Source organism: Belonocnema kinseyi, chromosome 4 (assembly GCF_010883055.1).
Source record: "Belonocnema kinseyi isolate 2016_QV_RU_SX_M_011 chromosome 4, B_treatae_v1, whole genome shotgun sequence".
NCBI classification, from domain to species: Eukaryota; Metazoa; Arthropoda; class Insecta; order Hymenoptera; family Cynipidae; genus Belonocnema; species Belonocnema kinseyi.
In genome coordinates, this window is record NC_046660.1 from 116,405,700 (window position 1) to 116,431,993 (window position 26,294).

General features: G+C 33.6%; 3 protein-coding genes across 4 annotated transcripts in view; 1 reads left to right on the top strand and 2 right to left on the bottom strand.

Moving 5' to 3' along the window:
* The window catches only part of LOC117170682 (rho GTPase-activating protein 44-like), a 24,793-nt gene extending 12,890 nt beyond the window's left edge, over positions 1–11,903 (top strand). For both annotated transcript variants that reach the window (XM_033357636.1, XM_033357635.1), the window contains exons 7-10: positions 3,667–3,906; positions 4,148–4,965; positions 8,012–8,172; positions 9,491–11,903. In XM_033357636.1, the coding sequence (XP_033213527.1) occupies positions 3,667–3,906; positions 4,148–4,965; positions 8,012–8,172; positions 9,491–9,910 (1,639 nt within the window). In that variant the 3' untranslated portion in view covers positions 9,911–11,903. The remainder of the gene's footprint in view (positions 1–3,666; positions 3,907–4,147; positions 4,966–8,011; positions 8,173–9,490) is intronic.
* Positions 11,904–16,535: 4,632 nt separating this feature from the next.
* Positions 16,536–17,355, bottom strand: LOC117171229 (acyl-CoA-binding domain-containing protein 6-like). Its single transcript, XM_033358332.1, has one exon. It carries the CDS (start codon positions 17,320–17,322, stop codon positions 16,612–16,614), a length of 711 nt encoding a protein of 236 aa, XP_033214223.1. The 5' UTR covers positions 17,323–17,355; the 3' UTR covers positions 16,536–16,611.
* A 238-nt stretch (positions 17,356–17,593) lies between these two features.
* Positions 17,594–20,632, bottom strand: LOC117171228 (methyltransferase-like protein 23). Its single transcript, XM_033358331.1, has 2 exons — positions 20,284–20,632; positions 17,594–18,202 (listed from the first exon to the last, which is right to left on the bottom strand). Exons 1-2 carry the CDS (start codon positions 20,464–20,466, stop codon positions 17,618–17,620), a joined length of 768 nt encoding a protein of 255 aa, XP_033214222.1. The 5' UTR covers positions 20,467–20,632; the 3' UTR covers positions 17,594–17,617.
* Between the last annotated feature and the right edge of the window lie 5,662 nt (positions 20,633–26,294).

The following is a 26,294-nucleotide window of genomic DNA, read 5'->3' on the forward strand; positions in this document are numbered from 1 at the left end:
CTGAGGTCGGATTCGGATTCAGCGCAGCAAAAACCTTCGGGTATACTAGGTCTGGTCTCTGGTTCCGGAACTTTGTCAAATTTTGTCGGCCTGTGTAATTAACTATAGTCTTATCTATTAATAAAGTATCATTACAAAGAGTAATTTAAAATGTAGTTTTAGTTGATTTTGCTAAGAAAATAGAGTCTGTGCTTGGAAAAATGGTGAAGATGTGTAATTACTTATAAAAAGTTTTCTTTGTTGATATATAAAAAATTGTTGATTAGTCAAAATGAATTGAAAATTGAAAAAAAAATTCTCTGCATAAAAGTAGATGTGCAAAGCTGAATCTAGGAAAATTCATATATAGTCAGTAGGTCAGTATAGCAAGGTAGAAGAAGAAGATCACACAAATCTAAATATGAGGAGTTCTTGTGTGCCCACCTAAGTGGTAACGCGAGCGGAATTCAGGAAGAAAATAGCGAGGACCCGAAAGCTTGCAGGTAAAATCCGAACCGTGAGCGGAATTCGTGTGCAACGCTTTTAAGAGTGGTGCGACGGCAATATAATGTTCCTTTTGTATTCGTCACGTACCGGGCGGGCAGAGTTATTTACAGTAGTTGGCCGTCGCTAATCCGACTTTCCCTTTTTAAATGTAATGAATTTTCTCATACTTATTTATAATTATAACTTATATGCTAATATACCATTTTCTAGTTGAATTAAAAAATGTTTTCTTTTTTGGCGTATCTCATTCCATTTACGAGAAACGTCATATTAATTCCAATTTTAAGCATTTTTAAAGAAAGTTAGATATCTGAAATCAACGAAACCCGTAGATTCTGAATTATTATGTTTTAGGCTGTTAACTATGAAGTTTAAAAAATCTACTTCTATCTTTTAATCCGAAAGCTTAACAAAGGGCCCTTGAGTGTCGGCTACGTTATTGATATAGTCCCTCTGCTTGTTATTCATGATCGAATTCTTATTTCAATTTCAGCCTCTCTGTTTTTATTTATGATCGTATTTGTATTTCTATTTCAATTTCGGAAAGGACATTTTAAAGCCTTTAAAACATTTAAAAGAACTATCTGGACCTTTGAATATATCTTCTACCTCTATCCTTTAGAATAATCTCAGAGATTTCTTTCGTTAGGGACTATACACAAAAAAACTTATAACTTTTCTTTCAACTTTTCGATCAACACCATCGCTTACGCCTTTTATGCAATATTGAGGAGGGTGATCCTCTTGTATTTGGTCTATATTATCCTTGCCTCCTTTCTCACGCAGTGATGCTCTCAAGCGTTCCTTCCACTCTTCCGGGAAACCTTTCCATTTTTAAACATTTTTTTATAATTCCTCTAAACCTTCCCTTTACCGGATTTCCTCAAAATATACGAGCTTTGTTTCCTATTCCATCAATCCCTGCCGCTTTCCGTTCCTTAAAATTTAAATTTTGAATCTCTATTCATGAATCAACGAGAAGAGGGGGGAGCTTCGATTTTTTCCGGATGGGGGCTTTGGCTTTATTTATAGGCAAATATAGGGAGGAAAGGGAATTGATCAATGAAAAAACTTAGTTTCGGAGGGGGTGGTTGACCAGTTTCATACCTCTTTAAAATAATGTTTCCAAAATTGTTCTCCTATTGTATCGCCTGAATTGATTTATAAACTTCCATACATCTCCCTTCGATTTAATGTCCTTTATTTGGTTGTCAATCACTCTTTACTTTTCTTCTTCCTTCCCTTTGAAAATTATTTTACTCTGCACGTATCTTTCCATATCTATTTCCCCTAGTTTACACTTCCAGTACTTTCTTTTAGGCTCCCTCATCCCTGGTTTGCATTCTCCATCCCACTATGATGCTACCTCCCGATCCCTATTTAATCTGTTATCTTCTTCACCGACATATGTTCCTTCACATTCTTGCAGAGTTATTTCCATGCTTCTACTAAGGCTGTCTCACCCGTGCTCCCATTACCATCTTCATTATTTTGGACTACACATCGTTATTTATAATTATGTAATCTATTACCGAAATCGCTTTCCCTCTAACAATCGTATATTCTCCCATTCCATGCCCCTCTGTATTACCGTTTAATAAATTCCATCCTATTAATTCCTTCCGTTCTTTGTGCCATTCCACATCATTCGAGTTTCTGCTAATCCTCTTATCTCCTCTTTACACTTCCCAGCTTAAAATTCATGTAAAAGAACCTCGCAGGATCCTGTACAGGTTCACACACACGGAACCATATTAGAAATCTGTACGTTTCCTGCGCAGGCATTGGGCGAAGGAAACCATACATGACTCTACAAAGAAAGCTGCATGGAAAGTCAGCTTTGAAAGCTCATGTAAACTTGTACAGATTTCTTTCAAAAGAAATTGAGGCATCTTTGAGTATATACTAAAAATTCTTTAGGTCAAAGAATCTCAGACAAATTCTCCGCAGGCACTCAGGTAGATATTTTTAAAGGTTCAGGAAGCTCGTTTAAATGGTCTGAAGGCTTTAAAATATCCTTTCCGAAATTGAAATAAAAATACGATCATAAATAATAAGCAGAGAGGCTATCTCAATAGAGTGGCCGACAGTCAAGGGTCCTTTGTTAAGCTTTCGGATTAAAATTTAGAAGTAGATTTTTTTAATTTCATAGTTAACAGCCTAAAACATAATAATTCGGAATCTACGGGTTTCGATGACTTCAGATATCTAACTTTTTTTTTTTGCTTGAAATTGGAATTAATAGAACGTTTCTCGTAAATGGAATGAGATACGCCAAAAAAGACAATATTTTTGAATTCAGCTAGAAAATTGTATATCAGTATATAAGTTACAATTATAAATAAGTATAATGAGAAAATTCATCAATTAAAAAAAAGTGTTAATAATTTGAAGAGAAATTTAAAAAGGAAGAGCGGATTAGCCACGATCAACTACTGTAAATAACTCTGCCCGCCCGGTACGTGACGAATACAAAAGGAATATTATATTACCGTCGCACCGCTCTTAAAAGGACCACTAAAAGGATCTTGAAAAGGACCCAAATCTCTTAAACTATCTCGGAGACTATCTTGTTTCAAATCGACTTTGTTTATAGACTCAAATGGGCCAAACTATTTCGCTAAAGAAAACTCAGAGATTTTTTTCGGTAGGGTAAATAAAAAAAAGCATGTCACTTTCAGATATTTACTTTTAATTAAAATTATGATACATTTTCGATATCATATATCATACATTGCGTGGCCAAATTATGTAGGAAATTGATGTAACTGTAAGAATTCTGTGAAAAAGACGATTTTCTTGTATTCCGAGGCTGTTTTGGCAGAGTAAACAATATTTGAATGGCACTATCACTCTACATAGGTATAGATTCATTGGGTGCAAACTATTATCTCTGATAACTTAAATCTCATAGAATATTCTAGCCTTTAAATAAGAATTTGTGTGTCGCTTTTAGTGCTTTTTGCCTATATTTACGTTGCGAAGACAGAAACCTATTGTACTCCAGTAGCAATAAAATGATTCTTTTCTTCTAAAAAATTCAAATTGTACCATCGCTCTCCCTCTAACCAACTTCGCTTGTGTTGGTTAGAGAGAGGGGGGGGGGGAGAAAGGCGCTACAGTATGAAGTTGTTGTTAAGCATTTTGAAAGTTTGATTGTATTTACATGTTTTTTTCCAGGTTGTATCCCGAATGGATGGCAGCTGCGAAAATAGTTCAAAGCGAAGCCAGGCTAAGAGCTCTCTGGGAGGTGTTACACAAGTTACCGCCACCAAACTTAGAAAATTTAAGGTTCCTGATAAAATTTCTAGCAGTGCTAACCAAAAATCAGGATGTTAATAAAATGACTCCACACAACGTTGCCATTGTGATAGCTCCAAATTTAATTTGGAGTCCTCCAGAGGATTCGAATCCCATGGCGTAAGTGAAACTTTTCAAAATTATTAGCAATATTAAAGTCGGGGTTCTGCCTTGAAATAAACATTTTGTATAATGTTAAATACGAACAAAATTATGTATTTCACGTGACTTTTGAACAAAACCCCCCTCCTCTGACAAATCGTGTCGTAGCCGGACCCCCGCCCCCCTCACGTCATGAGGTTTATGAACGGCCCCAATATACTAGAACATATTCTGCAATTAACAGTGATCTTTTTTTCAGAATGGAGATGAGTACAGCAAATAATTCTAGTCTTATAGTAGACCAGCTGGTGACTTATGCCGATTGGTTTTTTCCTGGAGAGATAGATTTCGACCGCGACTTAGACGTAGGAATTATAAACGGTTCAGAAAACCACGTGGTCGGAATGCGGCGCTGTGTGTCAAATAGCAGCCTTAGTGACTTGGGAGAAAGTCCACCTCAGGGGAGTCCGAAACCAGCGACTCGCAGGAAAAACAAACCGGCGCCAACTCCACCGAGTGGCACTCCAGACAAACACGAGAGAAAAGTAGATGATAAGCCTCCTCCCGCACCAGATAAACCTCCGAGACCGCTGGCAACGGCGACTTTAAATAGAGCGACTTACAAGGCACAAAAACATGAGGTGAATTCGGAATTGATAAATCTGCACTATAATAAGCCCGAGAAGCCGGCGGAAAAGGTGGAGAAAAACATAGAACGTGATGTGAAGCCTTCAGGATGTGAAGTTTCGATGAAAGCAGATAATCAGGTAGAACCTGTCGAGTGTCAGCTTGAATCTCGAAAAGAGCTATTAGAAAACCTTCCGAAAACGAATTACCATACTGAGAAAAGTGTGGAGGAAGTAAAGCCTATAGATAGTATAGGGTTTGAAGCCCTGAATGCGAAGACGGAATCCGATATTTGCAATAAACCAAGTTTAGATTCTGAGCAATTAGAAGGTTGCGTACCGAAATCGAAATCCGTCCCCACTGAAAAGACTTGTCCAATAACGCAAGAGCGGCGGCCGATACCTGTAGCAGCACCGAGAAGTATAACGAATATAGCGCTTCAAAATACAGGTTAGAGTTTTTTAATTATTTACCGTAAGAATGCATTTATTCGTGTGCGGCCGTGAAATAGCCCTTTTTCGTATGGGCGAACACTTTAGGAAGATCTACTCAGAAAAATTCCCCTAATTTAACAAAATATTCAACCTCTTTAGGTTAAGGTTGTCGAGTAAACTAATATTTAGTAATGCGCTCGAACGTATTACTTATTTTAAACAAAGTTGCAGTGTCTTTCTCAGTTAGTGGCAGCCTAAGTTTGCCCCACAATTTTTCTAGTTTTCTGCTTTAATAAGCAGACTTTTTTATTTTTCAAAACAATTGAGATGAGCGACTTTCTCTTGTTGAGTCTTGTTGTTTCGAAATCCTCAAAAAATTGAAAATTAAGAAAATCGCGATCATCTTTCTGGAAATAACACTTTTTTCAACATTATCTGAGTATTTTAAATCCACTCAATTCCGCTTGCTTCAATTTAAAATACTATCATGCAATAATTACACAAGTTTTAAATTGTAAGTTATTAATTGCAATTGCTTTTAATTTTTTTAATCATTTAAAGGGACATCCGATTTTGATATTTTAAAGCTATTGGCTCGTAATTTAGGACGCAAGTGATGTTTTTTTTCAACTAAAAATGTAACTAACAAATATACAAAACAATTGTAGATACAGCAGATCCAAAACTGTTTTTCCTTTCTTCGACCGTTTTAATTTTCAATCAATATTTCAGCTAAATTCAGCAATATATTCGGTCTTGCGGTCAATGATAAAGTCAAAATAAGAGCATCCGAAATAACATGTGAAGAACATATTTATTTCTTTTAAAAAAATCCTCAACGTTTCGACCAACACTGCGGGTTTTGGATCTACTGTATCTACAATTGTTTTGTATATTTGTTAATTACAAGGTCACTAACGTACTGTTAATAATGGGATACCTTTCTTATATTTCGACAAGTTATGGTGAAAACGTGAGAAGTGACATGGACAAATGGATTAAATTTCAACGTCGACTCGTCATTTTAAAAGAACAACATTTGTATATCGACTCTTAATAAAGACCCGCAGTGTTGGTCGAAACGTTGAGGATTTTTTATGACAGTTTTTAATGATTTTATAATGATTTAATGATTTTTAAAATTCATCTTTGGTTTCAAAATTCAACTATTTCATTCAAATATTCACCACTTAAGTTGAAACTTCATCTTTTGGGTTCAAATTTAAACTATTAAAGTTGAAAATTCATAGTTTAGTTAAACATTCGTCAGCTTAGTTGAAAACGATTTTTACATTCTCATTCATGAGAGTGTAATTTAATCGTCCAAATTTTCGATCTCTGGTTTTTAACGGATCTTTACGTTTTGGCACGCACAGAATTCGAAAATCATACCATTTTATCGGTGTCTGTCTGTTTGTATGTCTGTCTGTCAATCTGTCTGTATGTATGTTTAGCTGAACGTTGTAGCCACGCTAACTTTTCAAGGATTTGTCCAATCGAGTCAGCCTTTGATACATTTCTGAAGGTTCTCAACATGAAGGTTAAGTTCGTTAAGCAGACGCTTCTAACAAAAATTAAAAAATTTAGAGCATTTTCAACATTTGAATTTTTTTCAAATTTTAGAAATTTTTGTCAAAATTTCTTATAGATGTGTTGATGTGTTGTTGCAAATAACTCAAATAAAAATTTCAATTTCAATGAAAATTAGAAAAGTAATATACTTTTCAAAAATTTGAAAAATTTCTAATAAAATAGAACAAATTATTTTTTGCACAGATCCCATTTATGAGAATGTAATGTAACCGTCCAAATTTTCGATCTCTGCTTTTTAACGGATCTTTACGTTTCGGCACTCACAGAGTCCGAAGATCATAAAATTTTCTCGGTGACTGTCCGTCTGTATGTCTGCCTGTCTGCCTCTATGCCTGTATGCCACGCTAACTTTTATATAATTTTTCCGATTGAGTCAGCTTTTGATACACTTCTTAAGATTCCCAAAATGCCTGCTAAGTTCGATAAGCAGATATTGCCAACAAAAAAAAAATTTAGAGCATTTTCAAAATTTGATTTTTTTTTTAATTTCAGGAATTTTTATCAAAGTTTCTGATAAATTTGAATAAATGTAGCTAACATGTACGCATTAAACGTACGAAATCGAGCGCGAGAGCGTACCCGCGCGTCGTAGGCGCGCTCAAACTTGCCGCCATTCGCCGCGCGCGCAGCAGGCATATTTAAAAAAATTTTATTATCATACTCTTAATTTAAACATTTTTCTGTTTTATTTTAAAAATTTTCAATGAAATCAGAGCAATTTAAATAATTTTCTACGTTAAATTGTTACGAAATTGAGTTTGCTTCCGAAATCATAAATCATAAACTGTTCATCTTGAAAGGTTGTTTGCCTTCCTGTAAAATTAGCTTAATTAAACTTAGCACAATTTAGTATTACCCGCTTCAATTTTAAATTCCTAAATATTTTGAAATACTTGACTACAAAAATTTCCAAATTTGAGGAGATTCTGTTTAACCCTCATCACTTATATCTTTGAAAAATGGCATATTACTTACATGGGTCCAATTGACTTCTAGCTGACTTTGAAACGTTGTCATATACTGATTTTATGCATGTTTTCAACATGAAAAAACTCACAGACGCTATTTAATGTATGGAAATTACATTCTGATTGTTTTTTAAAATACAAATAATTTTGAGGTGTATAAAAAAATGCTGAAAATCCTATTCAAATTTTAGTCTGGAGTTCATGTTGGGTTCATTCTGATCCCGTGTAAGTGATGAGGGTTAAAACAGATATGTACTCAAAAAATCTTGCAATTGAACATTTTTGCTCTTCCTTGATCATTTCAAATATCCAGATAAAGTGTTTATTTTTTGACGCTTCAAAATTAAGCACTTTTTCATCTAAAGCACATAATCCTAATTATCCCATTTTTAATGTTATAAATTTAAAATTGTTACATTTCAAACATTTCAAACTTTAAAACTGAAATTATGGACTGTCGAAAAGTTTGAAATTCAATAATATTATATATTTCTAAACTAGATGACGGCGTGGAACTAAGAAAAAAGTCGGACAGTCCAAGTGCATCAGAAAAAAACAGTAAACCTGCAATTCCGGAAAGGCCAGCTGGTCTAGCACGGCCATCGAGTCTTGTGAGACCACAACCACGCCATAGTAATGAAAATTTGGATAACGAATCAGGGGTGAGTGTACAACTCCTTGACTAATCTTGACAGTTTTATAATTACACAATTGTACATTCCAGTTACTAATTAACATATCTTTTTGGTAACAATTGTTTCTTCGTAATTTTGTTATGCCCTTGGCAACAATTGTTTCTTCGTAATTTTATTATGCCCTTGGCAACAACGATGTTAAGACGTATAAGAAATCTAACATGCTTTCGCTTGCGAGATGTATCAAAGTGTATGAGGAAGATCACCAAATTCTTTAAATTTTGTTTGAAATAAAAAAAAAGCAAATGATTTTAAATAATATGAAATTGCGTTGATTTATCCTAGGATAATCATATTAAATTGAATTATAATTTATAATTTCCTAGTGTCAAAATTTACTCTTATTTACTAACTAGTTTTAAGAATATAAGTATAATATTGTTTCGTAAATAATGTAAATATTATCCTTTTTATTCTTGGTAGACAATTTGTCTTCCATTTTCTTTTTTAATCTTACCAAAATAAAAATTTTCGAATGAGGATAGAGAAAATATTTGTTATTTCAATACTCTTAAACTATTAACCTTCTTCATAAGAAAATCATCTTTTGAAAACTAAACATTATACAGTCAAATCTCGTTTATTTCAACCCTCGTTTATTGCAATCCAAGATCCTCATCTATCGCAACTTCCCTAGCTCCCACCATTATAGTCACATGTTCCGTATAGCCAATGACACCGTGTAGGTGGGAATGTATTGCGAGACACCTTACGGAGTACGTGGAGTGGTGAGTCTCCTCTTGACTTGCAAAAGATGAGCTGTTTACGTTTCGAAGGAGTTGCAATAAACGAGTTTCGACTGTATGCCTTTTAGTTTTGCTTGAGTGCAGTTATTTTACTAATTTGAACACAAAAGGAGTTCTTTAAACTTCTTTAAATAGTAAATACTCCCATTTCCTTAATCTAAACTATAAGACACGAAGCAGCAGTAATCTTGATAGTTCGTTCTTGGAGCATTTTTCGATTTGAAACTTAGCACGCGGAGGAACGATGGTATTTGCTTCTGCAGCGATCAATGCACTGGCTTTATGATCTTTCTAATCTTGAGAACAATCCAATGGTGAATACGAAAAAAGGTAAACCATCATTTTCCGCATCAGCGCTTCGAACATCTCGATTACAGCATGTTTTCACTGTCATCCAAAATTCAAAACGTATCAAAGTCCAAAATTCGCAATGAAACTATATCACAGTACTGCAAACATATTTTTTTATCAGCCATTTTCTCAACTCGAAAGTGGGAAACAGTGTCCATTATATAACTAATGAGAAATTTATTCTGCAGCTGCTAACTCTGGAGCGAGCACACATGTATTCGGTGGATAAGCAACAGGTCAGTATAATACAAGTGCGTGGAAACAACAGTACATACCACGTAGGCGAGACCAATGGAAATACGGGTTCCAACTTGCAGAGAAGTCCTAGCGTCGGTAGCCGACCGTCGTCCATGTCTCTGTCAGGCGATCGACCCGAGAAGCCACCCCGACCCGATGCTCCTGAAACTAAGGCCCACACCAGAACAAGGTCCGAGGGCAACATAATCGACGTTCAAACCCAGACTGACACTATTATTGTCTCCAAGTCGACGCAGCGACCCTCGCCAGTCTCGCCTAGGTTTCTACAACGACCGCCAAGACCTCAACCTCCACCTCCTCCGCCCCCGACTGCACGAACCAAGTCAGAGCAGGAAAGTACCAACCTATAGAATTCATACACTCATAGCGATTAGATTTCTTCAATATTCCATCGTCTTCTCTATTAAGCAAGTCTTATGAAAACATGAGAGACTATTCAGCGAACTTTGTTACAGTTTCCCATTCAGATCTTGACATTTGGAGTTGAGAACTGAACTTCAAATAAGCAAAGCTAAAAGATCGTAGTCTGCAATTCTAACCTTTAAATATGCCTGACGGGTAACATGCTTGAGCTTGATAATAGCGTCATATGACAAGCGATCTATTGGGATCTGAAGTCTTGGGTGCGCTAGTGTTACGAATTATAGCGCATACGATTTGAAGATGCACTTCAATTTATACATAAGTCATTTTTCGATTGTTTTGTCGAGTTTGAAACAATAATTTTCCTGTTAAAATAGTTTTTTTCAACTATTACATGTAATGATTTCACCACATTATAAGTCGAATAAACTTTTATTAATGTACAAAATTTGATCCAGTATATGCAAACAACATTAATAATAGACAATCAGAACTGAAATGCTAATTCGAACCTAACTTTAAGTAACACTTCTTCAGACAATAAATGTTTCATGCAGAAATTAATACCAATTTACCTTAAGTCTATATTTGTATAAAATTAAGTTTATACAGATGTATAATGTGTAGAATCTTACATGATATAGTAAAATAATTGTCTTTTCTTTGTAGAAAAAGGCAGTTTTAATAGTTTTAAAGCAATAGATGACGTCTCGCCGTTCTGCAATTCCCAATTGGGAAGCTGGACGTAATTAAGACATTCTTAATAAACAAAAGCAGTGAATATTACATTTTTTCTATCAATATTGTTTCGCTATTAAACTGCTATCCCAAGTTGCTACCCAATAGTTTCAAAATAGTGGCATTCATCCGACTTGGGAGCTATGTTGAAATTAGGGATGGTCAGTTGTCGAAAAAAATCAATCGATTTAAAGAAATGTAAGGCTCGATTGTTCCGATTAATCAGGCTGAAAAATTGATCTCTTAAAAAAAGATCGATATTTCAGGATAAGTTATCATTTTTTTAAACTGAGATTTCTTTTTTTTCAATACCGTATAGAAGTATCGTATACAGTTAGAGAAATTACGTTTGATAGTACACACGTTTTGCGATTCAAGTAGAGTTTATTAAATCCGAATTATAACTTTATATTTGTATGATATATGCAATTAACGAACGAGGTCGGAGCTGTGTTGTGAGAAGAACGTGTTGTTGAAACACGTGCATTCTAGATTAATCTAAAAATCTACCCCCGGTCCCCTCATTCCGCGTCGCACACTGAATTCCTTGATCTCCGGCAGAATAACGAGGCTAGAACCGAGTAAGTCACGCTTACCCCAAAAGGGATTTGGTCTAATGGTATAATAATGATAATAATAGTGTCTAACATATGTATTATTATCGATTATAAAATGTATTTGAATCGCAAGACGCCATAGGCAACAATCTATGATAGTGCCCTACCGGTTCTTCAAACTCACAATGGTATAGAAAATCGAGTATATAACTTTTTCTTTCTCAGTAAAAATCTTTTTTATGACAAATATTTTAAAATACCAACATCGATGACAGTAATGGATACAATGAAAACGAATTGAAATTGCCCATCCCTAGTTACAAAAAGCAGATGCGATTTACTTTCATACTTATAATTATCTCGTCGCTTCAACCGATTTTGACTGTGATGTCACAATGGCAGAAAAAATACTGAAAACAGTGAATGGAATGCAATAGAAATTGAAGGAAAAGATAATCTTGTTTTTTTTTTCTGTTTTTACCATTGTTGTTAAAATTAAAAAAAAAAAATTTTATAGTATTTTTTATCCTTATTTTAAAATTAATCGCCGTGAAAGTATTTTATATAATTTATCATGGTTTTTCATTTCAGAAAACCTAGTTATTATACAATAATATTCCCAAAAATGTTCTTAAAGCATTTCATCATTTACTTAAATTCAAAAAACATTAAAGGACGCGCTAATTAGAAGCTAAAAATATTAAATATTTTTCTATCTGAAATACATTAGAGAAACATTAAATTAAAAATCTTACACATAGATGCGGTGGCTCGATCGACGCGCTCATAGAATCGTATTGTGTTACTAAAGGTACCATTGGAAGAAAGAGAACAGCGAATTTCCATCCTTTTTCTTCCAATGGGATTTTTAGTAGCAATGCACATTCTTAGAGATGGCTCGATCGAATTGCTGCATCTAGGTCTAATTTACCTTCGATTAAACGTTTTAAAAGCCAAAGATAAAAAAATTCATTGTAACTACCAAAAATATTTTTGTGAAGACTCAGTGTTAGGTCGTTCATTTTCATTCTTTGATTTCTATTTTTCTGCTCGAGCCTACAGTCTTCTAAGGAAAAATAAAAATCATAAGTCACAGTTTTAATCTAGAACAAATTTTCGACGCCAAGTATTTTTGTAGCATAGAAATTTTTGTATATCCATTATAAGTAAGCGAATATACAGATGAAGGATATTTTCATCTCTTACTTGTATTTTGAATATGTCTATAAACGCACAAAATTACATGTGCTTATAAAGTATAGAATTTCATCGAAACGCGTATATAGAGACGAGTAGAATACAAATTTTGTGAAACCTGTCATCTGCTACAATTAGAAAATAAGTTGCAAAACATAACCAATTGTTAGACAGGCGAATCAATAGCGGCCAGAGTCTCCTCTAAGATTTTAATTTTACATGATAAAATGCGAGTCAATTCGATTTCTGCGAAGTCGAGTGTAAATATTTAGATTTTCAATCATTATAAACTTATACTGCGATTATACGAACAATTGTCATACTCCTATGCGAAGTGTAGTTTTTAAATATTTCGAATGATTATCTTAAGTTTGTAGGTTGTGTGTGTGTGTGGGGGGGGGGGGGGGCTATCACTCACAGCTGTGAACAAACGCTAATTTGTATCAGTATTTGTATCCCAAGGGACATATTTTGAAATAGAACCCGTGAAAGATTAGTCGTAAATCAGTGTCACTTGTGAAGGGCACCTTTTATTTTCAGTAAAAGTCTAGCATTCTTTCATAAAGAGGCATTGTTAAATTTTGTTACGTTTCCGAAACTGTGAATACGAAAGCTTTTTTTTTATGTTTCATCGGAGAAAATTTTGTTACTTTATAGATTATTTGATATACATGCATATTATGAGGTAGCTGATACTTTTATGAAGTTGAAAACTGTTGTTACAATTGAACATCATTTATTGCAAGCTTCAAGTAATCTCTTCCTTGTTCAGAATGTAATGTAGTATTCAGATTAGTAAATATGCAAAAAAAGAAAAATAATTAAGTTAAAAGGCTAGAAAATATCAAAACGAAGTGCAGCAATAAAACCGTTAAACAAAAATGGTTGAAAATTAAAATTTTAAATATCTACTGTCGTGATTTTAATTCTCAGGATAAGCACTTGTAGAAAAATTATTTTTTACTAACACTCTTCCAGATTCTAATAATTCGTCCATAATAAATTTTTGTAAATTCCTTTAGCCTTGCCACCATTTTTTAATACTACATGCGGGAAAGAGTAATCCTTCCATTAAATGTCTTATAGAAACCTATAGAAATGGACAAAAGGATATATAGAACCATATAGAAACTTTATAAATTTTATACTTTTCTATATGGTTATGTATATCCTTTTGTCCATTTACATAAGTTTCTATAAAGCATTTAATATAGGGATATACTGTCTAAAAAAAGGCTGCATTCAAAAACATGACCAAGTGGACGTCGTGTTTAATATATACAAATTTTTTGCCATGACATTGCCTTTATAGAGAATAATCGTTTCAAGTTTTAATCTTTGAAAACCCTGATGAGACAATCAGAGAATACTTCTGAAATAGACTACTATTAGTGAGCGATTTTCCTGTTCTTCTATGATTTCTTAGGTTTCTTAATGTTAACTATGAGGAAGATTAAACTTTGTCTGTCAAACAGGATGAAATGTCAAAATTCTCTATGAAATGAGCCTAGGTTGGAGGCATTTCGACAATTTTTTCAGAAAATATTTCAAAACGGTTCAAATTTCAATGTTTTCTTACATTTTAAATTAGCCTCTCAAATAATAAACGTCCCCTATCAATGTACTTGGGTTCGGTTTAAAGATAAATTTCTAGAAAGTCGCACCAACTGAAATATTTAAGAAAAAATAAGATAATAGTGTAATAAAAATAGTAACATATAATTTAAGGAAGCGTTGAAATTTGCATTATTTTCTCGATATCTTCCTTAAAAATTAATAAACCTAGACTCATTTTGCAAAGTTTTGATAACTTTTGACCCATATAGAAGCACAAATGTTCCATCAAAACTTAAAATCACAGAAAAACAGATGGTTTCATAGTCATAAACGGTACTATACAAGTTAAAAAAACGACCTTTTAATTTCTCTTAAATCTTTTTGACGCCTTTCCTTCAAATTAAAAAATCATTCCAATATATAAATTAAAAAAGAAAGTTGGCACAAATAAATTTTCATGTGATTCAAAATCTGCCAGTATCCAAAAGAGTAAACAATGGTACTGCCAATATTTCTGCGATAGAAATTTTCCGATATTTCTCGATAAAATGTGGACGTGTGACATAAATGTTTAGCATTTGGATTGTGCACAACTGACGATATTGAGAATTTATTATAAAAGACGTGACGCGAGCGGTGTTTTTACCTTGTTTTTTATATTTAAAATTAAGGTTGACCGACTGCAATATATGTAGCGTCGATATCCGATAATGATTTGACGCTAAAAAGCACGCATTTACCTAAGGAAAGCTTAGGCTGTGAGTACATTGGAGTATTAGAACATATATTTGTACATAAATAAAATGTTTTACGACAATGATACAGAAACGTTGAGATTTGTATCTTTCTTTGATTCGAGTTTCTTAATTCAAGCCGTATATGACTAATAGTTTATAATTTTAAGTACTTAGTTAAAAAAAAAATTTGTCAGATCCATGGTCAGATCTAATATCGATCGATAAAGCAGACGAACTAAATGTGGATTAGCGGATGTCGCTAATGCTTAACGAGCATAAAGTCAAATCAATTAGCTCGTGACGCGCAGAAGTCACAAAGGTGGGTGTATTACCCCGATTCATTAAAAAAAAAACTGAAACTAGGCAAACTAATTAATTTTTTGCAATGGATTCATCATAAATAAATGATCCGCTTTTGTTATTTAAGGGGTATTCTTTTGTAAACGCATAAAAATAAGCACATTTTTAACCAATTTTTTTATCTAACTTTTTCCCTCGAAAAGTATGACCTAGGAATTTAGAAAAAAACAACTGTTTACCATTGAAAAATATTTTTTTATAAAGGTGCTTTTACATCGATACATTTTTTTTTAAACTGCTGACGCAGGTGATTCTGGCGCGCCTGGATATCAGAAACATAAAATCGAAAGATTTTTTTTATTCTGTGGTCCCCTCGTTATGGCCTGAACCTCAATTTTAATATTTCAATGTAAATTGATCAAAAACCCATTTTTTCGAACTCAAAATTTATTTAATTAAATAACTCCTCTCTCAATCCTTAACGTTTCGGTACAACGCGTACCTTTTTTAAAAGGTTTTAACCTGAGTTATCGAAGTTTAAATGAGTCAAAAACATCAGATTAATGTCGTAGAGAAAAACAAAATACGAAAGTATGTCATTGGAAACTTTGCAGTCAAATTTTTTCAGAAGTCAAATGTCAAAAAACAATAAATAAGGTTATACTAAAGTCTCAAAAAATAAATGAGACTAATCGATCAAGGGCTACATTTAAAAAAAAAAATTGTTAAGTAAACTTTATCGTATGTTAGGAAGGACGAACAGAATTTCTGTTCTTCGCTCCCTTCAAGAATGTAGTTCGCCAACAGTCTCAACAAGCCAAGTTCGGAACTTACCTTTATTATTTTTAACAATCAATATCGTAAACCGTAAGCAACAGGTGAAAATGGATCTTGTTTTTGATATTATAAACTGATATCGTTTTTAGCTAAGAACTAGAATCTCCTGTAGTGACACAATAGACTTTTTATCTTGAGCGCCAGGGGAACTCTTCGGGGCGTCTCCTCCGATTTTAAAATAGAATCTCCTGAAGGTTTTCAAAAAATTACATAATTTTAATCCATCGAAATTCAGCATTTTGAAATTGTTCAGAAGGAATAACTTTATAACTTGAAAATACTTAAAACTACAAATTTTTAAATTAGAATCCTGGCAATTGTAATAATATTCGAAATATTGACTCATACACATTTGCATAATTTAACGTTAATTCAAGTAACGTTTTTGTTTACCAATTACTGGCATACAAATGAAAGATTCCTAATGGAAAAGTAAATTCGGTGTCATTTCTTGGTACAGTGACAACCCAGCTTTCTAATATTTGTTTCGTACTTGCTGCTAAATTATTAACGATTAATAGATCTTGCTCATAAATTTAGGGTTCGAATCAGTGACTATGAAAAATTAAATAAGGTTCGAGAGATTGTAAGAAAATTTCTTGTAACTCGGTGAAATCATACCTATAATGAATTTTCTAAAATTTTCCAAAGTTGTAGATTAACTCTATAACAATTAAAAAATAGCAATATGCGTGTTAAAATGGTAGTTTTATTAAACTATTGAAACGCAGATGTATGTATTGCGCGCCTTAAGTGAATTGTACATCAAAACATAGGCAAAAGGTGTTCATCCGCGACGTCCTTTGGCGTCATGCCGTCGTTGTCTTCTAAACTCTCTGCTCCTTTAGATAACAAATACTTGAGTGCTTCCGCGTGACCACAAGATGACACGTAGTGCAAAGGTGTTTGTCCCTCTCCGTCCTTTGCATTTATATCCGCACCTGCTTCAACCAGACATTTTATAGTAGGTACATGTCCTCTATCTGCTGCCCAGTGTAAAGGCAACATTCCACAGTCATCCGCCTGCGAAAGGATCGTCGAATCCTGGGTCAGGAAATCCAGAACCTTTTCCTCGCTTCCATCCTTCACCCAATCTAAAAAGGTTTTGTCAATATCACGAAGTTCAGTATCAGTATTAGGTAGTCTGCTTACAGCCACCCAAGCTTGGGAGTCGCCCTTTGTGTCTTCCTCCCATGTAGGATCGAGTTTTCCAACGGCACGAATATAGCTTGCCATCGCTACTTCTCGACTCATTTCACCCAGAGACTTCCAGGATTCCCATTTATGTTTCGCTTGCATCTGATACCAATTGGGTCTTGGTACATCACATGACCCGCAAGTAGCCTGTTTGTAGAGACCATAGAATCCAAGAAGCTGACCAGAGTCTAAATCGGGTACAAGAGTTTGCAAGTGACGCGCTGCCCTGTCAAAGGTCTCCTCGAGATCCGTTGATTTAAACGAGTCGCCTTCGGCCATTATGATCTATGATAATAAAGATGTACTACACAAAAACTAAAATTTATCTTTTTTAGATTGCCTGTGTAAAATCAATTCTCTGTTGAAGAATCTATGTTTTGAGCATAAAGCTTGTTCCGCGCTAGGTTGGTCCTGGAAGGTTAAGAATCCAAAGCCTTTGGGCAAACCAGTTGTGGCATCATAGAATCTCACCATTTCAACGACTTTTCCATACTTTGAAAAATATTTCACTAAATCTGAGGCAGTCAGCGTCCAGTTGATATTCTTGAGAACCAATGTGGCCATTCTGAAACTTTCAAGGTACTTTTCGAATATCCAGCAACTGAATAGTGTGATCTTGCATTAATTCTTGAATATTTATGTCTGCATCAGCAGCTAGCCCGGCCAAAGAAATCTGAGAACAAGTCAGGCCCCACTTGCTTAAAAGGTGCTCAATAGACCAATCTGCACTCCGTTCTTGATATGTGCACAGGAATTTTGCAGATGGATTTCTTTCCAGTAAGAATGCAACAGTCACGACGATATCTTCAAAAACAGAGGGTTCATAGAAACAATCTGAGCCTAAAATGATGTCCAAGGGTCCGACGGAGAAAAGGCTGGAGAGGAAAAGACCCCAGGTGATTCCAACGACCTTCACTTGAGACAAAACACCGTTCAGTTCGCAGCTTCTGCGGATGTGTTGTAAACCCTTCGGAAGATTTGCAGCATCACTGAGCGTCACTGATGCCCCACATTTACTGGCTACAATACCAGGTAATGCCGTGCCAGAGCCAAGTTCTAAAACTCTTTTGCCTGCAAGATCCTTTCGATTTTCCCAAAGGAACCAAGCTAAGACAGGCGCAGAGGGCCAAGTGTAGAAGTTATAACTGGCTTGAAGAAGCTGTAAAAAATAAAAAAATAGTGAGAAGAGGATAATCTACGTTTACATTAAAAACATTATATCAACTTTAGGCATTCTTCGTGAAATTGGAAGGCTCACAAATTATTTTCAGATGGTTATACTTTTTTTTAACAGTTCAACCTTCTCCTCCCCCACACAAATTATCTTTTATAAAACATTTCGTTACTGCCAGTTAAAAAAGTAATTATTTTAATCTAACCATTAAGGGACCATTCACAAGACACGTAATACATTTTTCAGGGACTTCTGCTCCCCCCCCCCATCACTGCGTGATACTTTTTCTACTGGTCTTAACATGGAGAATGATAGAGAATGATACTTCAGCAGACCCCCCCTCTAAACGTATCACGTATTTTGTGAATGACCCCTAATGTAATTTTTAGTTTTTTTAATATTTTTTAAGGATTTGTAGCACAGAATGGACAAACAGGAGAATTAGGTTTAATGATAAAGGGAAAAATTTTTTTAATTAATAAATAATAATATGACTTTAAACACCACTTGTCATTAAATTTCAATTGCATAACTCACTTGAAATAAGTTATTCCAATTCCAATCAGTTTATAGGTAACATATCACGATAATAAATTACTCAAAGAAGCACATAACCTGACATGCGGTTTGCACAGGTTTTCCACCTTTTTTTATACAAAATCGCATATGATAAAACGTCTGGGGCAAATCAACCGCCCACAAATTTTTAATTAAATACTCTTCGCATAAAAGGCTCATTTATTATTTGACTTTATTTAACTCAATATATATTTTTTCCGAAGGATTTGCAAACGAAGGAAAGAAAACTTGTCGAATATCCTGGGTTTTGTGAGATCCTCGGATCAATAAAATGTTCAAAAATCAAAAAATTTGTAGAGGAAATGATTATTTTCACAGCAAATATGCATTTTGCAAAAGATAGAAATCAGCGGGTAGCAGACAACAACATTTGAATGGTTAGAATCGTTTGAAAATTTATTATTTTTTTTACTCACAATTCTGACATAATAGAAAAATTCTCGAGATTTACCAGGTTTTCAAAGGGCCACGTCTTGATGCTGGTGACCCTAAATTTTGCTAAATACATTGGAAAATGGAGAAAAATACAGACAAAATTGACATGCCCTGTATGAGTCTTTTAACTGTATTTGTGATCAGCCAGCAGGCTAGTTGTCAACTTCACGCCATGCACGGTATTAATAGAATCTTGAGAATTAAATTCAATTTCATATCTAAGTTTCAATTTATTATAAAATTGAAGAAAACAATATTTACCCGTAGCTTCCTATAAAAATTACCCTGAGGAGCGAACGAGAAGTGAATAAGAAAGAGCGAAAAGTTGATTATCTTTTTCCTTGGTTATATAATTGTATCTAATGAGCCGATCAAACTGTTTGAAAACATACTTTTCTGGTTTTAAGGTTTTCTGTACAGCTTTGTTACACAAGGTGAATTTGTTAAATATTATGCTTTTTCTGATATTCCAATGTGCGCAATATATTATACATCCCGTTACACTACCAATTTTTAATATCAAATTACTCTTAGAAAAACATGTATTCGAAATGTCTTAATCATAGTTTAAAATAATAATCTACTTCAAAAGTACTTTATTTTTCTAGAAATTAATATCATATTAATATCATGAGATACAAACTAGCAAGTCAAAGTTAAGATTCTTTGTTTAACAGCAGACAAATATAATAAACGAGGGTAGAATTATGTCATTATTAAAACTTGATGAAGTTTGATTTAAACAGGAAAATAAGCATAATATGCTTTAGCGTGTGGGACCTTCACAATATACAGTATGGTAAAATCATTTGAAAGGTAGGCCTAATATGCACGATTTATTTTTTACGTGTCATAGTATTTTGGGCAAAGTTCACTTATATTAAAAGTAAATTTAAAATATGCACCCAGAAGCTGTAAATGACCTTAATGACTTTCCAAAAATAATTGGTAAATCTAACCTAAAAATGCGTAATACTGGTAGCTTTACAAAACAAGATTTTTCATTAGTATATTTTTAAACAAGTATAGAAGAAACAAGCGATTTTCTTTACCTCAGGAATATAAACTTCCAATTTTTCGTCGTATTCGTCGTCTTCACTGTCCTTTCCTGATTTGCGGGACGTGAAAAAAAACTTTTTCACCAGCTCAGAGGCGACACCATCGGACATTAGGCCGTAGTCCCTTGCACTTGTGTCAAGCCAAAGACTTTGTTCTCTTTCTTCTAAACCCGGCATTACTAACCATTAAACTGTGCGAGTCATTTACCTTCAATTCTAATCATATTTATCCCGTATTGTGTATTTATCCTTTATTGTGTATTTTTTTCTAATTCGTTCCCAATAGCAAATACAAAATTTAACAATAATTTAGGCGTTTTGTATCTTCTGAGCATCCGCCAAGAAATTCCACGCAGGCGTGCATGCATTCATTATAGTTCGCGCATGCAAAGATAGCTTAAGCCTAGATGCGGAACCTCACTAACGAACCTATAATAAGTTTCAAGAACTAAAAAAATCCCATTAGTTAAAAAGAGATAGTGACTTCACTATCTCGTTTTAACCCATTGTACTTTTTTAGTTCTTGAAACTTATTATACGCTCGCTAGTGAGGTGACGCATCTAGGCCATCGACATATAGTACTGGACCGCTGACTACGGTTGACAGAAGTGGGCAGGGGAATTTGTTCTCTCTTTCTATTCCCTGGTCTACAACCGACAGCCGTAGACTGCGGTCCAGTACTGTATGCAGGGATGTACAATTTCGCGTAACTGGAGATTTTTACGTAAATTACCTAAGTCAAGTATTTTACGTAGAAAACAGGTAAAATACCTAAGAAATTACAAGCCAAGGTGGCGAAGCTGTAGAACTGTGAATAACCTCACTTTTTGAAATTTCTCGCACGGGCATTCGTAGGATTTTTTTTTCTAATGCGAATATTCTTAATCACAAAATAATAATGCCAACTCAACTGAAATAGAGCAAACACAAAAACACTTCGGGCTTCCATAAATTCCATGGGATGAGATTAATTTTAAGCGTATGCAAGTAAATAAAAATAATCAAAATCATCCCAATGGAGCGCAATGTTTTATTTTTTCAACATAGTATTAAAGAATGTTGCTTGTAAGCGCCTTCTGGGACAGAGTTATGTAAATAATTTTGGAATATTGTTACATTTGTTCATTTAAATATTTGTAATTGATATATGTTTTAATATATTTCTTAGGAATACCAGTGAATTATTCTAACCTAAAAAGCATTTGTAATTTGTCATTATTTTTCATATTCATATCTGTTTTTTTGGTATTATTATTATGAAATATTGATCAATTTAATATTTATTAGCTGAAAAGCTGGTCATATGTTTTTATATTTAATTTTGGGAAAAAATTGTACCTTATTAAATACACACTGTCAAAACAACTTTATTATAATACACTTATGTACCTATGTGATTCTGATAATTTATTTCAAGGAGTGTTTGCAATGGACAACAAGTTTTAGAGGTTGTATTTGTGGAGGAAAACGGGAATCGCAGAGTGCAAAGTCCCATTTGCGCGTAAATTACATCGTGTAAGAAAAGAAGCATCTAAAATACCCAGGAATTTATCGTTAAAAGCTACGTAAATTACCTAGGGTATGTTACTTACCCATCCCTGACTATATGTCGATGGTTGGAACGGAACTTAAGCGTCACAGTCCCATGAGATTTGACTTCCTTCAGCCATTAAGCCGTCATTTTTGTGTGCGAAAATTTGACTCTCGATGGATTTTGTAAGTGATTAGTTGTTATATATACACCATTAAGCCATTTTACTTTCGGAGTAGTTGTTATTAATAATAAATATATTAAAGTATTACATGTGTGCGTTTTATTTCAAATGCGAAAGTCTTATGTCATGTCATATTTTTATCTATAAGAGTATCTTTTCGCGGAGGTCGAATTTGAATAAACTGATGAATTAATTTGACACATCGAGTTCGTACATGGACATAGGATTAAGAGGGGACTAACCACAAGTTCCCTATCTAAGGCGCGGGGATGGATCAGAAGTTACAGGGAGATCGGCCATCTTGAATTGCGAATTCTGCGCAGGAAATTTGAACAATACGCACAAGAAATGTTCGTAAGCGATAAAAACAATTTTAATCATGGATGATATAGATTAAGTAGCAAATGAAAAATTAGAAAATTATGAATAAATATACAAGTTAATGTATGAAATATAAAATTGAATATTCAATATAAAGAAATAATACAAAAAGTTAATAAAAATACAAAATAAATTGGAAAACATAGTAAGTAATACATAATATCGAATTGTGTAAGAAAAAACACCTTTTTTCTTGTGGGAATATAATCATTTTAATAAGGAAGTATTGAAGCATCTCGTCTTGTTTCTGGACAAAATGTAAATTATCATTTTTAAGTAATGAGTAACCAGATAATGGCAATAGTACCATCCTACAACAAAATCAAGAAACAAATAAACGCCGGCCTTTTTGAGAAAATTGAGTTCCGAAATTTTCAGCAAAATCACTGGAATTTTTACAGTTTCAAGAAATTTCTACATTTTGTTGTAAAATTCGAAATAGAATAATAAGAATTACTGGATTGAAAAAAGTATAATATCTATATCAGGTCAGAAACTACATTACTTTAAATCAAAAATCAAAATTGTGTTATGAAATGCATTTTAAAATTATGTCGCACGGCTTTGTTAAGTGCAGTTCCATTTTTATAAATTGCTGTTACCGGTTTTTTCATATTTAACATATATTTAGGTTTATTTATTAAAAAATAAAAATGTTTCTTTTACTTACTTGTGAAACATAACCGTCACACCTTTCTTCTTATTCTTCTTTCCAGTGCAATTTTTACAAATAGGAACTGTACATTTCACCATTTTTTCTAGTATTGATTTATCACAATTTAAAAATTGTTTACATTCTAATATTTGAAAAAATAAATGCAAACTTGTACAGAAAACAATTATCACAGCTGTTCACAATATATGTGTACCTATATATACCATTTTTACAATCAAATATGGCGGCCTTCCCCCCTGCAACTCAACCCCGCAACAAGATGCCTAGTCTCCTCTTATTCCTATGTCCATGAGTTCGTACTTAGGTTCTCCACCAATCAAGGAGTGACACAAAAAACCCTATATTTTCGCCTCTTTTCTCGACCTCGTAAATTTGCTTACAAATTAGTTTAAACAAAAGGTCATGGTGATACTTTAAAGTAGAGGAAATATGAAAGTGAGCATAGGTTTTATGTCGGTCACATGACGAATGAAACTTAGTAATTGACATTGTGTTCGATATCTCACAAAATACTATCAGTATCATTTCTCGAACAAATTTTTTCATAGTTATTGTAATTTTCCGCGCAAATAAATAATGTAAATGAGTATTATTAGTTATTTAAGAAAATATCTCTTATTAATCACAATTAATTAATGCTCCAATAAAAGTGCAATAAAAAAATTTCAAAATCTAGTATCTGTAGATTTTCGAGGCTTACCTTTCAGAACTATTGGATAGAGTAGAGCTCTAAATAGGAAGGTACTATGGTCCGCCATGTTTACTCCATCAGGTGGCCAAGGGGTTCTCGAGTACACTTAATGCCGAACAAAACCGTAAATACTGATGATTATTCTTGATAATCCTTTATGTTATTACGAAATGTATATTGTGCTCCGCTGCGAGAAAATACAAGCTTTGCACCACACGTATGATGCAACTGCATCGTCGAAGGAAAAAAATTTCGCGACATAGTGTACACGTTTTAGCTACTACTCTATGGCGTTTAATCTTTGCCATGTATGTAGGTAGGTAGTACATGTATGTAGATCTTCTAAAGAACAATTAATTTTTATTTCTTGTCAAATTTTCTTCAAAAGAAAGAAGTTATAATAAGGTAATAAAGTTTTTTGTCTTCTCTACTAATAAAAAATACATTGAATCAGTGAAGAATCTTTTGTTAACAATTTTAGTTTATTTACAAATTTAAGAATATTCTTAAAAACCTAATTAGAACATGAAAATATTCCTATCTTTCGAATAATAGAAAAAATTAAATAATATAGACAAAAAATGGTTTAAAGAAATGAAATTCGTTGAAACATTTAGATGTTTTCATAATAAACGAATTAGTAATTAAAAATATTAACATTTGTGTTAAAATAATGGGAACGTGTTAAATCAATGGGAACGTGTTAAATAAATTGGAACGTGTTAAATCAATGGAAAACTTGATGGGTTTTGCGCCACCCCTAAATATTAACTGATTTTGCTCAAATCTGAAATTTTTGTTGGGCATTTGAACAAAAATGGGAGATGAAAACAGAGAAATTCGAAAAAAATCCACCAAGTATAAATAAGAACCACCCTATAGTAATTACCTTTTCGTTGTTGCTTTAAGTGCACTCGAAACTGTCAAATACTTATGCACTACTTTCTTCCAAATATAAAAAATCGTACATTAATAAGATTACGTAATAAAATTCAACATCGAATTGTTGTTTTGCCCTATGAGACGTTTACTTATTTGCCCAGCTGATGGAATAAACATGGTGGACTATAGTACTCTCCTCTATAGAGCCTTAGGATAGAGCATAATATAAACTCACTTTTTACATTCTCATCATTTATGTTTGAGAAAGTATTAGAATTGTCGGAAATTTGACATCACACTTTTTCAACGGATCTCCGCGTTTCGAGATCCCCTGATTGCGAAAATCAGGTTTTCACGATAGCGTCTGTCTATCTGTCCGCCCGGCCGTCTGTCCGTAAACAGGACAACTCTCGAAAAAATAAACGAATCAAATTCATCTTTGGCACACTTTTCTTAGGTCCTAATAGAAAGGACGAGTTCGCGAACCAGCTATTTTTAATAAAAATTCAAAAAGTGAGCGCATTTTGAAAATTTTTGGGACAACTTGTTTCTGAATTTGAAAATTCTATGTACGGATATTTATAGTATCAAAAAGAACAAACAATTTATTTAGATGACTTTTTTCGATAAAAAGAACATTCTCAGAGTTATAGCGTTTTCAAAATTTTTGGATTTTCTTCAAAAATCGAAAGTTCAAATTTTGATTGCACAAAAGATAATGGAAAATAAAAAATTCCATTTTGTGGACAAACTATATAGGATACGAAAAAGATGAATTAACAAAAATGGTTATCCCAAAATAGATCTACAATTTCGTTAAGAATCACTTTTTGATATGAAGCGTAATTTTTGTTTTATTCGTGAAAAATAACGTTGAAAAAAAAAAATTTTTTTAAATGTGTGGAAAAACGACGAAAGTTACGAGAAAAAAACCCAACAAAAGCTGTTTACAAATGTCTGTCGGAAATCGAGCGCGCAGCGCGAGTGTCACGATGAGAATGTGTACCCCAAAGCCTACAGAGCTTTGAGAAACTTAATCTTTGACTATACTTAATTAAGTAGACAATTCAGAATATGAAGACGCATATAAATACTGCCATCTAAAAGAGATATTTTTGATAGAGTTTTTTTCAAGCATTCCAAATGCAAAGAATAAATATCCGAGCGCGAAGCGCGAGATTCAACTGTCGTGCGCCCTAGACGCGCTCAAACTTGCGAGCGAAGCGAGCCGCGCGCGTAGTGCGCGATGAGAAGGTGCCCGCGAAACGGGCAGATTTTTTAAATTATGCTTATGTGTACCGACTTACATTGCTGTTGTTTATCAGAACTTCATTTGACATCAAAATGTCACCAAGAATATCAAAACTGACGCCACTCATTTTGGAATTATTATTTTGACTACTTTCATCAAATTGCATCAGGTTTTCTTCTAATGCGCTCATAATTATAACGCACTTTTTTCTGAAAAAAAGTTTTAAAATCAGCGAAAATCCTTGAATGATTTGTTTGTTTATTTTAAGATATTTGCAATGCGGATGGTTTTAAAATTTACATATGGTTTCTTAACCTTTCTTCAGCCGTATTCGATAATACGAGGTTGCATCCCTGACAAAACGCAACATTTTTACCATTTTTTTTTTTTAAGGAAGGAAATGTGAT